This window comes from Chiloscyllium plagiosum, chromosome 23 (assembly GCF_004010195.1).
Source record: "Chiloscyllium plagiosum isolate BGI_BamShark_2017 chromosome 23, ASM401019v2, whole genome shotgun sequence".
Lineage (NCBI taxonomy): Eukaryota > Metazoa > Chordata > Chondrichthyes > Orectolobiformes > Hemiscylliidae > Chiloscyllium > Chiloscyllium plagiosum.
The window spans coordinates 31,511,996-31,527,866 of NC_057732.1; the positions used below are offsets into that span (position 1 = coordinate 31,511,996).

The 15,871-nt window shown below is 40.2% G+C and overlaps 1 protein-coding gene across 5 annotated transcripts in view; it reads left to right on the top strand.

The window, feature by feature from the left end:
* The window catches only part of fam185a (family with sequence similarity 185 member A), an 86,395-nt gene that overhangs the window by 56,799 nt on the left and 13,725 nt on the right, over nucleotides 1-15,871 (top strand). For 4 of the 5 annotated variants that reach the window (XM_043713827.1, XM_043713831.1, XM_043713826.1 and 1 more), the window contains one exon: nucleotides 3,895-3,990. In XM_043713827.1, coding sequence (XP_043569762.1) covers nucleotides 3,895-3,990 — 96 coding nt within the window. Of the gene's footprint in view, nucleotides 1-3,894; nucleotides 3,991-10,053; nucleotides 10,279-15,871 lie in introns of those variants that run through there. The other variant, XM_043713829.1, reaches the window with a different exon arrangement.

A 15,871-nucleotide genomic window follows, 5' to 3' on the forward strand; every position in this document is an offset into this window, starting at 1 on the left:
TGGGAGGTCCCCTGAGGTGATGAGGTTATGGACGGTCTGGGAGATGATGGTTTGGTGGTGGGGGGTGGGGTCATGGTCAAGGGGACGGTAGGAGGAGGTATCTGCGAGCTGGCGTTTGGCCTCAGCGGTGTAAACTTTCCAAACTTTCCAAACATAAACTGAGACTGCCATAGTGTTAAGGGTTTAGATGGAGAAGAACTTGTTAAGTGTGTACAAGAAAATTTCCTAATTCAATATATGGATGTACCTACTATAAAAGGTGCAAAACCTGACTTACTCTTGGGAAACAAAGCAGGGCAGGTGACTGAGGTATCAGTGGTGGAGCACTTTGGGGCCAGTGACCATAATTCTATTAGTTTTAAAATAGTGATGGAAAAGGATAGGTAAGATCTAAAAGTTGAAGTTCTAAATAGGAGGAAGCATAATTTTGATGGTATTAGGCAAGAACTTTCAAAAGCTTGATTGGGGCAGATGTTCGCAGGTAAAGGGACGGCTGGAAAATGGGAAGCTTCAGAAATGAAATAACGAGAGTCCAGAGACGTATATTCCTGTTAGGCTGAAAGGAAAGGCTGATAGGTGTAGGGAATGCAGGCCTCTCAATAATCTGTAAGTTTCTATCAGATTCCCCTCTCATTCTTCTAAACTCAATCAAGGAGTGTTGGATGCTGAGGGGTGACCTTAGAGGTTTATAAAAGCACGAGGGCCATGGATAGGATAAATAAACAAGGTCTTTTCCCTGGAGTGGGGGAGTCCAGAACTAGAGGGCATAGATTTAGTGAGAGAAGAAAGCTGTAAAAAAGACCTAAGGGGCAACTTTTTCACGCAGAAAGTGGAATATGCAGTATATAGAATGAGCTGCCAGAGGAAGTGGCAGAGACTGGTACAATTACATTTAAAAGGCATCTGGATGTGTATATGAATAGAAAGAGTTTAGAGGGATATCAGCCAAGTGCTGGTAAGTGAGACTAGATTAATTTATGTAATGTGGTCAGCATGGACGAGTTAGACCGAAGTCTGTGCTGTACATCTCTATGACTCTAAGTACAGACCCGGAATCCTCAACAGCTCCTGAAATGACAAGCCCTTCACACCCAGGATCATTCTTGTAAACCTTTTCTGGACCTCTTCCAAGTCAGCGCATTCTTTCTTAGATACAGGGCCTAAAACTGCTGGCAATGTTCCAAATGCAGTGTGACCAGAGCCCTATGCAGCCTCAGCAGTATATCTTTCCTCTTGTATTTTAGCGCTTTCAAAATGAATGGTAGCATTGCATTTGCCTTCCTAATTGTCAACTGAACCTGCATGTTACTGTTGAGAATCCTGAACCAGGACTCCTAAATCTCTTTGTACTTAAGATTTCCAAAGGCTTTCCCTGGAGAGAAAATGGTCCACCTTTCATTCTTCCTGTCAAAGTGCATAACTTCACACTTCCCCACATTCAGAAACCTAGTCTCAGAATCCACTACATCACTCTCTATCTTACTGAAGAATTATGTCATGTTACAGTAACCCTTCCCAAGTGGATCATACACAGATAGATTGCCAATTCTTTCTTTCTCTTTACACAATACTCAGTCTAGGATAGCCTGTACTCTTGTTGATTCCTCAATATATTGATCCAGAACACCATCCCATATACACTCCAGGAATTCCTTTTCTCATGTATTTACACTAATTTGATTTGCCCAATCTATGTACTAAATTAAAGTCATCCATAACTGCAACTATAAACCTTTTGTTTATGTTTCTGATTTGCTATGTAATGCCTTCCCCAACACGACAACTACAGATTGGACTGTTAACAACCCACACCATCGCTTTCTGACCGTTTGTGTTTCTAAGCTCTACACAAAAATTCCACTTCACTAGAGCTAATATCCTAGCTTATCATTGCATTAATTTACTTTTTAACCAGCAAATGCCACCCACTTCCCTTTTTGACTGTCCTTCCAGATTGAGGCTCGCTGACAGACATGACGAGGTTTCTGGCTTTTGTGTCTGCACTAAACAGCTCAGCAGGGCAGAAGTAATATGAGCAAAAAGGAAAGGCACCTGCTCACATTTCAATTTTGAGGTTTTTTTTGGCTTATTTTGCACGTGGTAATATCGGAAGTTTAACATTAATGAGGCGCGTTGAACAAAGATCATCCCCCTTCATTGGCAGCTTGTCACTGCTTAGCTAAAAACACACCGCACTGCTTGTCAAAAGCATAAAAGATGGGGCAAGATGCACTGGACTTCTCATCCAATTTTGACACAAAGTCTTGCTTTGAGCAGGTTTAGCCTCTTAGGTAGTCAGATGTTGAAAACTCTTGGTCAGAGAAATTGCGCGCAGAAAGAAAGAGTGAGGCAGGCAGTAAGAATAGCAGGAGAAATTGAGAGAAAGGCAGAGATGTAGAGAGAGAAATATGTGGCAACGGACAGGTCAGGTAGGAGGGACATCTCAACATAGCTGATGTTACTGAGATACATGTGTTATGAAGTTGTGGGTGTACTGTACCTTTTTAAGGGAGCTGAAATGTTTGGCTAGCACAGTGTTCTGAACAAGGTAACGATGTAACACTTGGTCAAACAACTAGCTAAGAGCTATGTTGCCTGGATACAAAAACAAATTCAAATTTGCCCAATCAGTTTAAATTATAAACCAAGATACCAAACTCCAATCAAGTTCGAATTTAGTATTTTGACAATATTAAAATCAGTGAAACGATCCGATTCTTTGGGGTATAAATATCAGACATTTTGAACTGCTACCCAGAGTGGCAAAGAGCACCAACAACAACAGAACAATACAGACTGCCCACAAAACTGCTCTCTTAAAGGTACCTTTATCTATCAAAGACGTGTGAAGCAGAATCCCTAAGAAGAAGAAAAAAGGACAGGAAAATCTCCAGAGGACACTCTGATAAGCTGCCTGTTTTTGAAATGTGATTATACTTCTTGTAAATCATAATTAGGATTTTATTGGACCAGTATTGTCGAGTGGAAGGCAAAAGATAGGTTTAGAGAAATGAGTGTAAATAGTTGTTAGTTTATCATTCTCTATTAGACATTTTAAAAAAAAAGTTGTTAATTTTTACTTTACATAGTGACATTTGGGATAGTTCTTTGCCTCTTGAATTTTAACAGATTACAACATGGAGTGAATCTTTTCTATGTTGCTGGTTTAAATTAGCAGAAGGGTTTACCCCGTGTCGTAACACCTGTAAGATTCTGCCTAGAGTTACTGTTTTTCTCTCTCCTGATGCAGTCTGACCTGCTGGGTTTTCCTTTTAAGTTCTTATTTCAATTTTGCTTTTACATTGAAATAAAAATACCCAAAAGAGCTAGGTAAAAAATGAAAGACAAATGCCAAGTTTTATCAAAGGGAGAGAATTATCAGCTTGGATCAGGGAATTTTCTACGAACAATAAAGTGTTGCAGAGATATGGTATCTAAAGGTAAAGTTGCCAGACCATGGGGTTGCTCTCTCATTAAAGCAAGACGACTGATGGTGATTTAACTTGAGGATCACCAGGTCCCAAGCAACAAGAGAGGTTGAGAAAGAGAATCCTTCATGGTAAGGTCAGCTGGTGCAGGATTTGAATCCACACTGGCATTATCTGCTTTGCAAACCACCTGTCCATCTAACTAAGCCTAACTGGCTAAGGTCTGAAGTATTGCACGTGGAAGTTACCTGTGTGATAATATCTGTGACAATGATGATTAGCATATTTATTTGCATTTTCAAATGTTGCTGCGTTTTTTTTCACTCAAATTGTGAAATATATATAAAGAGCTCTGCATTAGAATAACCTCTGATACAAACAGTTTTTCAGTATGTACATTCATTTTTAAGCAATTGCTCCATGCGAAAGAAATGTCAACAATAAAGTATTTAATGTTTATTTGCAGATTCTTCAGATGGCAGTCTAACAGCTTCCACACAACAGGGTGACCTCGATATTTATATCAGTCAGCTAGGAATTGTAGATCTGGTAACCCAAGAAGGTGAGATTGTTACAGTACCCTTGGAAACTGATAATTTTATATGGAAAAAAAATTGAATTCCCAGAGAGAATCTGTCATTTAAAGCTCTGCAGATGCTTTATCTTGCACCAGAGAGCAAGCATTGCCTACCATTATTCCTTTCGACCGAACAGAGAGAATCTCTTTTCCTCTTCAAATATACTTTCCTCTATATCTCTCTCTCTCTCCCTCTCTCACTTTGCCATCACCAGTCAACCTCTCCAGCCCTTTCCTTCCCTCCCACCTGACCGCTCCCACCTTCTATTGCCTACCATTATTCCTTTCGACCGAACAGAGAGAATCTCTTTTCCTCTTCAAATATACTTTCCTCTATATCTCTCTCTCTCTCCCTCTCTCACTTTGCCATCACCAGTCAACCTCTCCAGCCCTTTCCTTCCCTCCCACCTGACCGTTCCCACCTTCTCTTTCTTCTTCCTGCCTGACCATCTCCATCCTCTCTTTCTCCGTATTTCTCTCTTTCTCCTCCTCCCCCCCACTTCCCCCCAAAATTCTGTCTTTTCTGTATACCTTCTTTCTGACCAAGACTTTTCAAAATCTGACTGCTTGTGAATTAGCACAAAACAAGAACAGCAGTTTCTCTCTTTGAAATATGACACATCCGTTTCAATAATTCTTAACCTGGGATGTCTTGGAAGGATGGCAGGGATGTGGGTTCCAGAGCTTAAGGTCTGCTGAAAGTGCAGATGCATAATGGAGCAATTAGTATTAAGGGTTCTGAAGAGGACAGAATTAGAGGAATGCAAGTATCTTGAGGCAATTGCAAAAATAGACCACAAGACCTAGGAACAGAACGCGGCCCTAAGGTCCATTGAGTTCATTCCGCCATTTACTAAGAACATAGCTATTCTTATAATCCTCAACTTCACTTTTCTGCCTTATTCCCACAGCCCATGGTTCCCTTGCTGATCAATAATATGTCTATCTCAGTCTTGAATGCCCTCTGTGGTAAAATGATCCAAAGGTTCATGACCTCCAAAAGAATTTATCTTCACCTCTGTCTTAAATGGGTGACACCTTATTCTGCCCTGTGGTTCTAGACTCTCCTGCAAGGGAAAACAACCTATCTGCATCTACCTTGTCAAATTTCTTAAGAATGAGAGGTGGTGGAGGAGTGGTAGTGTCAATAGACTCATAATTCAGAGGCTAAGGCTAACGCTGTAAGGACATTGGTTCAAATCCTACCAGGCAGCTACAGAAATTTGAATTCAAAAAAATCTGGTGTTAAACGAGAACTTTATGACCATGTAACCACCTTCAATAGTTATTTTTTTTAAAAATCTGGTTAATTTTAGGAATATGTCCTTGTGAGAAGAACACCCTACCCAGTGTGACCTATTTGCAACTCCAGACCTATAGCAACATGATCAAGTTTCAACTGCCCTGTAAAATGGCTCCGAAATCTACTCCGTCCAAAAGCAACTATGCAAGGGCAACAACATGCCAACCATGCCAGAGATGCCCACATCCTATAGAGAAATTTAAAAAAGACTTGGCATGTTTCAGTGAGGTCACCTTCCATTTTTGTAAACTCCAATGAGTACTGGCCTAACCTACTCAACTTCTGCTCATAAGATAGATCCTCCATACCCACAATCAACCTTGTGAACCTTCTCTGGGCTACGTCCAATGCCAGTAAGTCAGCAATTTAGGGAGGGGTAGGCTATTAACATAAAGGTTTTGCTGAATTGGAAGTCACTTCTTTAACACATTTCCACCATGGTTCGATATGCTGCTACTATAGTTTGAAATGGACTTTCGTACCACTGGATGGCTACATATACGATCTCTGAGACTGCTTTTTTAACTACTCTTGGTCTCTAGTTCATCTTTATCTTGGAGTAAGACTTTCCCTTTCACTTCAGTAGTGTAATTCTATATATTTCTATTGTTTTTGTCTAGTGTCTAAGTTCTGGTCTTCACATGATTCTCTCTGGACTCATCAATTGCACTATTCTCTAAGTGATATCAATTGTAATATTTATGTGTAATACAGAATGTAGGTCTGTAATCAGAGGTGATAAGTGAACAGGACTTGGTGGTAGAGTGTGAGCAACAGTGTCTTGGATGCTTTCAAGTCTACAGAGAATTTGAATGTTGGAGTCCAATTAGGAATTTATTGGCATAGTCAAATCTAGGTGTAACAAAGGCAAAGATGAGTGAGTGTTTTACTAAAAGGTGAACTGAGGCAGGGTGGAATGTGATGATGGTATAGATTTGGAAATATTCACATATGGTGATGGCATATTTTGCAAGCTCACTTTTTGATGTTGGCTATGGCATCAAAGCTGTGAACAGTTTGGTTCAACCTTGTGCAATTACCAAGGTGAAGAATTGATTCAGTGGCTAGGCAACCGTTTGTGGCAATGCCCAAAAGCAGTTGGTGTTGTTGAAACAAAAGGTGATATTGTTGTTAAAATGTGGTTTTATTTCTGTCAAGCAGTGAAGTTGAAGTTGGTTACCTGGGCACACTTGGCTCATTATACATAATACATTGCCAGTCAAATGTAAACAGAATTTAAATAGTGCTTCCCAGTGTGTATCTGCAGTAAGTGACTTTGTGAATATACATCTAGAATCTGTACACAAATCAAAACTCTGACGTTTTCCTTTTGATTTAAGCAATTGAATAATCCAATCATGTAAGGTAAAGAAGTGACTGCAGTATTTTTATTTCTATATTAAAATTGTCAACAAGAGGAGTTTCCCTAATTATGAAGCCTGTGATTCATACATTTAAAATGCATTTTTCACTGTTTTGCATGGTCACTTTTACACTCCAAACTTGGTGAACATTAGAAAGGTTTAGGCTAAATGTGAAGCAGTGAAGTTGAGTTTTCTGACCAGTGTCTATCCTAATCTTGAAAGACATCTGTCCTAAGGATTATGTAGCAACAGACACAACATTGAAATGCCTTAATCTTTTTTGCATATCCGGCCCTATGTTGGAATTGCTCACTAGCAGTGTGTGTTGATGTGTACTTGGGTGCAACCCGAATGTCATATCAGTATGTTTCATTATGGCCTGTATTCTCCATTTAAATTTTGAGATTCATGTTTGTTACATCAAATAGATCTGTTAACAAAAGTGTTAATTCCAGAAGTTAGCTTTGTTTAGTTCATATCCATAGTTATGCAGAGACACTTAAGAAGTTGCAGGTTTTTTTCACAAGTGTTGAGAAGAATGTGGGGGTCTTAATGGAATACTTCCAAGTTTTCTTCCTTGAGTCAGCAAAACAACAAGAGAACACGATTTTTGTGGCACCGAAGAAAAAAATGGTAGCAAAATATTTTAGAGTATTTGCTGCAAATTGTTTAAGCAGAATCTCTAATTATTGTAGGTTATTGTTTAAGAGAAATATTAAAAGCAGGAGTATAGAAGTTGGGTTAGATGGCTCATGGAGAAAGTTATTTGCTGGAACATGTAATATTTTACTGCACCAACAGATTCTATAATGTACATTTCACATTTTAGTAAGTGGATATCCTTTTTAAAGAGGTGAAAAATAACCTAGTTAGTTTTCTGTAATCAATTATATTTTGAATAATGCATCCAATAATCTATTTCTTCCCTAATGTTCACCATTGCCCAGCACTTTAAAACTTGTCATCTTCTTAACATTTTATCTTATTGTTGATTATATTTTTGATTACCTATAACTGAAGCCTGCAGCCTGGTGTCTCAGTGTAAGATTTGACAGCAGCTGCACGTTATTATAGCAGTAAGGAGGCTACTAAACAGGCATGCATTGTCTGAAAGGTTGTGGAGTAGAGAAAGTTATTAAAAATATCTCCTAAATGTACAATTGTCTCTTGGGGTTTTTGGATAGTACAATGAAGCATTATGACTGTTCAGTGTGCATAGCATGGGTTTATGTAAACAGGGTGAACCTAGTAGCCAACTTCCCAATATTGTGGTTGGCAGCATGCTTTTGGAGGTAGAGAATCAAACTTGAGTCAGGCAGGCAGACAGGCCTCAGTACACTTGGCACTAATTTCTCAATTTCACAGAGAGAAGCATTTTGGCAGTTTTTGAGGCAGTGATTTAGCATGTTCTGGCTGCCTTACTGGCTCCATGTTATGATAATTTGTTATAACTAGCCTCAAAATTGATTTTCTGTGTTCTTTATTCAGCATCTAATTTAGTGAATGGCCAAATAAAGCCTGCCCTGAAAGATATCAAAACTGTTCGCGCCAATGTGTATTATCCAAAACTACAGTATATAATTACTGAGATTTTTCATTCTTTTATGAGATGTGTGCATTGTTGGGTCTGTTGAACCAATTGACTAGTTTAGGCCTCTGCAGCAGACATTTGAGAGTAAACCACATTAGTGTAGGTCTGAACTTCCATGTGGCCAGGCCGGGTAAGCTTGATAGATTTCATTCCCTAAAGGACATTGGAGTCACAATGGATTTTTACAACTATGGATGTTAGTGATAATGGTCACCATCACTGGCACTGAGAACTAAATTTCCCTTTTTTTTTGGCAAATTGTTTTTTCTGGTGAGATTAAGGGGCCAAGGTGGCAGTAGTGAATGCCAACTTTTTTTATGTAATTCTGCAGCAGTCACATGGAATTGGCAATGCTGGGACTTCGTAACATTCCAGTTGTGCACATGCTGCTAGCCAAGAACTGACCTTGACAGTCTGGTGCTCCACCATGGTTATCAAGACATGACTTGAGAAAGGGCCACTGACGCCCTGCTTTGTTGACAGGAAACTGGATGTCCAGTGAAGAAGATGTTGTAAAGACGAACAATGCTTCTCCCTGATGACCAGTTGTGAACTAACCATTCTTCCATCCACTTTGATCATTATGAGATCCTCCCTTGTGTCTGATTGTGTTCACAGCACCCTGGCTGTAATCCCCAAACTAGTTTCATCTAATGTACAGAATTGACCTGAGCCAACCTCTTGCACTGGAATCAGGTCAGCCTCCTGACAGACCAAAGTCTGCTGTATAACCTGTAATGTTGACTTAGCATGATGTTCATGCTTTGACTGTTTAGTGCTCCAAATTGAGAAGCTGCTATTACTTCCTTTACACTAAAAACAATGCAGTTTACAGATGCTGGTAGGTTCTGAGTAAACACAAAGTGAGTGGGATATAGATAAGTTGAGTGAGTGGGCAATAACTTGGCCGGCGTAGTTTAATGCAGGAAATTCTAAGGTCACACACTTCAGTAGAAAGAATCATATGGCAAACTATTATTTATTTGGAGAGAGACTCCAAAAAAGGTGCAGTGCAGAGGGATCTGGGTATTCTTGTACATGAAACACAAAAAGTTAACATGCAGTTGCAACATGTAATTAAGAGGGCAAATGGAATGTTTTTTTGCCAGCTGGTTGAACTTTTAAAAACAGGTATTTTGTGTTACAGCTACTAAAGGTATTAGTGAAGCTACAGCTAGAGTACTCTTTACAGATTTGGCCCTCGTATTTTAAAAAAAAAATTGCACACTGGAGTTGGAGGTTCACAAAAGATTCACTAGGCTGACTCTTGGGATGAAGAAGTTGACATCTCAAGGATAGCTGAACAGGTTAGGTATTTATTCATTAGAGTGGAGAAGAATGAATGGTGATCTTATGAAGTATACATGATTGTGAGGGGTCTTAATAGGGTGGACATTGAGAAGATGTCTCCACTGATGGGGGAATCTCAAAGTTGGATACGTAATTAAAGAATAAGGGAACGCTTGTTTAAAACTGAAATGCAGAAGAATGTCTTCTGTCAGTTGCAGTGAGAAGGTAGTGAATGTCTGCTATTCTGTACGCCAGAGAGCTGTGGAGGCTATATCATCAAATATTTAAAGAGGAGATAGTTAAGATTTATGAAATATTGCTGAGTTGATGGCTATGTTCACTTATCATGCAAGAGGAATTGAGGCCTGCAGCAGATCAGCCATTGTCTATCTGAGTAGTTGAGAGGCTTGAGGGCCTGACAGGGCTACTCTTGCTCCTATTCTGTTCTTTTGTAAAGATCTCTTCTGAAATCAATTATCTTTATGTTGCTTTCTTTGGAGATTTTCCAGGGACATTAATAAAACTCATGGAGCAGAGTTTTCCCCTCCCTGTGTGGATATTGGCAAGAAAGGTGGGAAGATATGGCGAGAATGAAGAAAATCAGGTTCTCGAAGTCGAGAAATTTGTTCCAATTTTCCCTCGAACCTTGAATATTGATATGAGCATCTCGGCATTGTAGAGCAACCCTGTTATTTTCATGTATTTGCATCTCATTAAAACCTCAACTCACTTTATTTATGTGCCTCCTCCAGTTCTCCTCCATCAAGAAAGTAGACAGTGTAAATGCTTGTTCCAGCCATCATACAACTCTTTCAGCTATCCCTTCAAGCTCTATGGCCAGCTTGTGATGGTGTGGAGTACTGAACTGTCAAACTTTTAGTCACAGAATGATGTGGATATGTTAGATCAGTGACAGAGCTGTAGCACATGTCAGTATTTTATGCAGCAAACACACTGCATGTGTACCAAGCAATTGGTAATGTGTGCAAGTCAAAGGAGAGCAGTCCTCTGTGGGGTGAAGGAAAACTATAGTCAGTGAGTATCACCACAGTCAGTCTATTGGCTCATCTGCTTACACTTAAGGGGCTTGGCCATGATCAGTCAAGCACTTGGTCCTAACAGAATGTGGGATTCCATATCCTTGCAGCCTGGGGATTGGGCTGCGGTAGATCTTACAGATCAAGTGTAAACAATGTTAAATCATTTTAGGTTGCTGTTCAGCTATCAGTCCAGGGATAGTGTGGGCATTGGTCAGGTGAAGTTGTCCTGCCAAGTCAGTCTAGGGAGTAGGGATAGTCAGTTATGGGATTTGCTAATAATGGTCAGGGAGCAGTCATGGAGTCCTGGAGAACGTGAACAACTCCAATCTGGGGATGTGCTTCATTGTATTGGATTGCTTTGGGAATTATCACTGTGGTAGTATTTGGGGTATTCTACTCCATCATCACTGAACTTTGCAATCTGTTGGAGGAGGACTTATGCACAGAAGGAGAAGGTGGCAGTCCCATCACCATAATCATCACCATCACCATCAATATCACAGCCTCCTGAATTTTAAACCCAGCAGCTCTTTCAAGGAGCAAAGGGAGTTTCAGGTGGCATCTCCCAATCATCGACCTGTGAATGCATCTGGAATGTTATTGATGCCATTTTTAATCAGAGTGCAGTTATCTCTTCATATCCTTCCCTTGTGACAAGGCAAGTCCATCATCCTGGGATGTGGGAGCTCCCATAATCACTGACTTCCTTTGACTGCAGTCATGCTTGAGTGTGTTCTATCACCAACATGCAGAGTTGTCAACAGAAAAGGCTTACACTCTGTAATTGTTCAAATTATATGTGACTGTCAACACCAAATTCTAGATGTCTGTATTAGGTATCCTTGGAGCTGCTGTGACTCTTCCATATTAGAGAGCTTTTAAATTCCTGTCACCTTCCAAGTGCTGCACAGTGATGGCTACTGGGAAAGAGCAAATTCCCCTTCCAAACATGACTCATGATATGTTTAGGAAACACTCTACCTGGCACAAAATAAAGATACAACATGGCTCATGCCCCCACCACTGCCATAGTGGAACAGACCACTGGCCTCCTTAAAATACGATTTCAATGTCTAGATCACTCCAGCAGAGATAAGAAGATAAGAGGAGAAAGTGAGGGCTGCAGATGCTGGAGATCAGAGCTGAAAATGTGTTGCTGGAAAAGCGCAGCAGGTCAGGCAGCATCCAAGGAGCAGGAGAATCGATGTTTCGGGCATAAGCCCTTCTTCCTGACCTGCTGCACTTTTCCAGCAACACATTTTCAGATAAGAAGATAAGACCCAAGGCTGAAAAGCGGGTGAAACAGAGAGGCTGATTTTAGGGGAGATGGTGAATGCAAGCTGAATGGGTTGACTAACAGGCACGATTGATTTCCTTGCAGGACATTTTGCTAGTGCTGTTAAGGTGGTTTTAAACCAACTCAGCTGAGGTGTTAGAAGCAGGAAATAATATTAGAAAGCAATATTGTGCGTGTGTGTGCGCGCACGAATGCACAGATTCAAGTTAGTAAGACAGAGGAACAGATAGCCTTGTGGCGTTATGGTAATGTCGCAATAATGGAAACCTGGCTTAAGGAAGGGCAGATCTGGATGTGAAATATTCCTATTTACAAACTGTTCAGAAAAGTTAGCAAAGGTAAAATGGAGGAGGATGGCATTTTTGATTTAAGAGAGCACTGCAGTGCTGGATAAAAATTATGCTTCAGAGGATTCATGGATTTGGCTAGAACAAAGGAATAAGAAGGGAGTAGTTACATTATCTAGTATAATATGTAGACCAGCTAATAGGAAAGGTACAGAGGAACAAACCTGCAAAGAAATTAAAGGTGTAACCATTGTAGAGTTGTTATCATGGGTGTTTAATTATCCATGTATTGTTTGATATAATCGTAGTGTGAGGAGCAGCAAAGGACAAGCATCCTTCTATTGGGTTCAGGAGAATTTCCTACAGCAGTGTGTGTCGAGTCCAACAAGAAAAATGGCACTGCCTGTCCTGGTTCTTACAAATAAAATGAACCAACTAGATTAAGTGACAGAGAACATTTATAAGACAATGATCATTGTATCATGAGGATTACATGCAGCTGGAAAATGACATTGGACCACCCAGAGTCAGAATCCTCAATTGGCAAACAGTGAACAGAACAACAGACGACCTTCAAAGAAGGGGGTGGTTTGGGCGCAGTCAAGATATCTTCTCTGAAAAGGAAAATACCACAATACCACAAAATATGTGATGCACAAACATCAGAAGACAAGATTTGTATTCATTCATTCTTCTTCTCCTTCCCTCCCTCCAATCCATATAACATTATATAATTTTCTTAAACCTTTAATTTGTTCCTACATTTTACATTTGAAACAATGCAACAGCAATTACATTATCTTTTCCAATAGCGTGAATAATCTTTGTGTAAATGGTTGCAACAAAAGACTCCACCTGAATAGTCATTCATTCTGTGTTTTAAACTTTTCAATGAAGGCCATTGGGATTGTGATCAGTGTAAATGAGTATTTCCTTGATACTGTCAGATGTAGGCTTCATAATCTTGATGGGTCACAACAATCCCAAAGTCCGTTTTTCTGCAGTAGAGTACATTTTTTGATAGTGGTTTAGTTTCTTAGAGAAGTATCACACTGGCTTCTCTATTCCTGACTCCTCATTGTGCAATGAGATTGAACCTATCCCTAAATTACTTCCATCAGTTGCCATTTCGAATGGCTTTGAAAAATCAGCGGCGGACTATTACAGGTGCATTTATCAGGATTGCCATCAGCTTGGTGTTCTGCTGACCAGATCATGCTATCATGCTGAAATTATCCATAAACATCTAGAAACGTTCACACATACCTAAATCATGATTTTTTTCTTTACTTTTTGGAAAAATGTATTCTATTAGAGCCTTCACTTGCACTGTCCTTGGGAACACTGTCCTTGACCTTCAATATGTCCTTGGTAAATTACTCTTGCTTTTCCGAATTCACTTATGGCTAAATTTATTACCAAGCCAACCAACAACAAGTGTTTAAATGGGCCTTCTACTTGGCTCACATTTTTGTTTGTGTTGCTCTAAACCATATCATCATCCAAATAAACTTCACAGATATGAGTCTCTGCTATGACTTGCGATATAGCTGGGATATTCTTTGGCGTTGACATTGGTCTAACCTATTTGTTATGACAAAAGCAGATATTTTTAGCTCCTGATGTTAATGGCACTTGCCACTACTCCTTCAGTAGTTCAATCTTAGAAAGGAATGAGGCACTGCCAACCCTATTGTTGTGGTCTTCTGAATTTTTCAATTGAGTTTCAGCTACCTTAACATCTGCTTGTGATATTACTATGACCTCTGGTTATTGAATTTGTTTAGCCATTGCTCTAGTCACTACAGAGGATGGAAATATACCATGACCTATTCCTTCAATTGTTCAGTCTCCTTGTCTCCAACTGGACTTTCCATGATGAAAGGCAAAGCTTTAACTTTCACTTCTGACAAATCTTTCCCCAGAAGTAAATCACCGTTATCTTCAGTTAAGTCTGAGTTCTGAAGATAAGTTGTACTCCCTCTTAACCACCCTGATTACCATTGGTTCAGACAAGTTACACTCCAATTAGACTTTGTGCAATGGAACTGACATGTACTGTCCACCTATCCCATTTAGAGTCATAGAGTCTTGATAGCTCAGAAAGAGGCCCTTTGATCTTTTGAGTCCAAGCTGGTTATCAAATTTATTTATTCTAATTCCATTTTCCAGCAGTTAGTTTAAAATTTTAATGCTGTGGCATTTTAAGTGTTCACCTAAGCAATTCTTAAATGTCTTCAGGGTTCCGCCTCTACCACCCTTTCAGGCAATGAGATCCAGATATGAGCAGATCTCAGGGTGAGAAAGGTTTTTCTCAAATCCCCATTAAACATTCTCCTCTTTATCTTAAAACTGTGTCGCCATGTTTATTGACCCCTCCATTAAGTGGAAACATTTCTACCAATGTACCCTAGGCAGCTGATAGTGTGGCCGAGTGGTCTAGCGCACTAGTTCCAGGTTCCAGTCTCTAAGGAGGCATGGGCTCAAATCCCACCGCTGCCATTTCTGTGGATCAATTGTGATATTGCAGCATGTTGAAACGTTGTGTTAAGCACTGGTGTACTTAAGTTCAAAACAAAGAAATGTAGGTTTGTTTCTTGAGCAGGGACAAGAATGTAGGTTCCAGGATTTAGATGTTTCAGTAAAAACAGAGAAGATGGTAAAAGAGGGGGAAGTGTGGCATTGTTGGTCAAGGACAGGACTACAGTTGCAGAAAGGATGTTTGGGGACTCGTCGGCTGAGGTTAGAAACAGGGAAGGAGAGTTCACCCTGTTGGGAGTTTTCTATAGGCCTCCGAATAGTTCCAGAGATGTAGCGGAAAGGATAACAAAGATGATTCTCGATAGGAGTGAAAGAGACAGGGTAGTTGTCATGGGGGACTTCAATTTTTCAAGTATTGACTGGGAATACTATAGTATGAGTTCTATAGACGGGTCAGTTTTTGTCCCGTGTATGCAGGAGGGCTTCCTGACCCAGTATGTAGACAGGCGAAGCCACATTAGATCTGGTACTGGGTAGTGAGCCCGGCCAGGTGTTAGACTTGGAAGTAAGTGAGCACTTTGGTGATAGCAATCTCAATTCTGTTATGTTTACTTTAGTGATAGAAAAGGACAGGTGTATACTACTGGGCAAGAGTTACAGCTGGGGGAAAGCCAATTACGATGCGATTAGGCAAGATTTAGGAAGCATAGGATGGGGAAGCAAACTGCAGGAGATGGGAACATTAGAAATGTGGAACTTATTCAAGGAAAAGCTCCTAGCTAAGTGTGTACCTGTCAGGCAGGGAGGAAGTTGGAGAACGCGGGAGCCGTGGTTTACGAAGAAAGTGGAATCTCTAGTCAAGACGAAGAAGGCGGCTTATGTTAGGATGAGATGTGAAGGCTCAGTTAGGGCGCTTGAGGGTTACAAGGTAGCCAGGAAAGACCTAAAGAGAGAGTTCAGAAGAGCCAGGAGGAGACATGAGAAGTTGTTGGCGGATAGGATCAGTGTAAACCCTAAGGCTTTCTATAGGTATTTAAGGAATAAAAGAATGACGAGAGTAAGATTAGGGCCAATCAAGGATAGTAGTGTGAAGTTGTGTGTGGAGTCAGAGGAGATGGGGGAAATACTAAATGAATATTTTTCGACGGTATTCACTCTAGAAAACGACAATGTTGTCGAGGACAATACTGAGATACAGGCTACTAGATGAGGT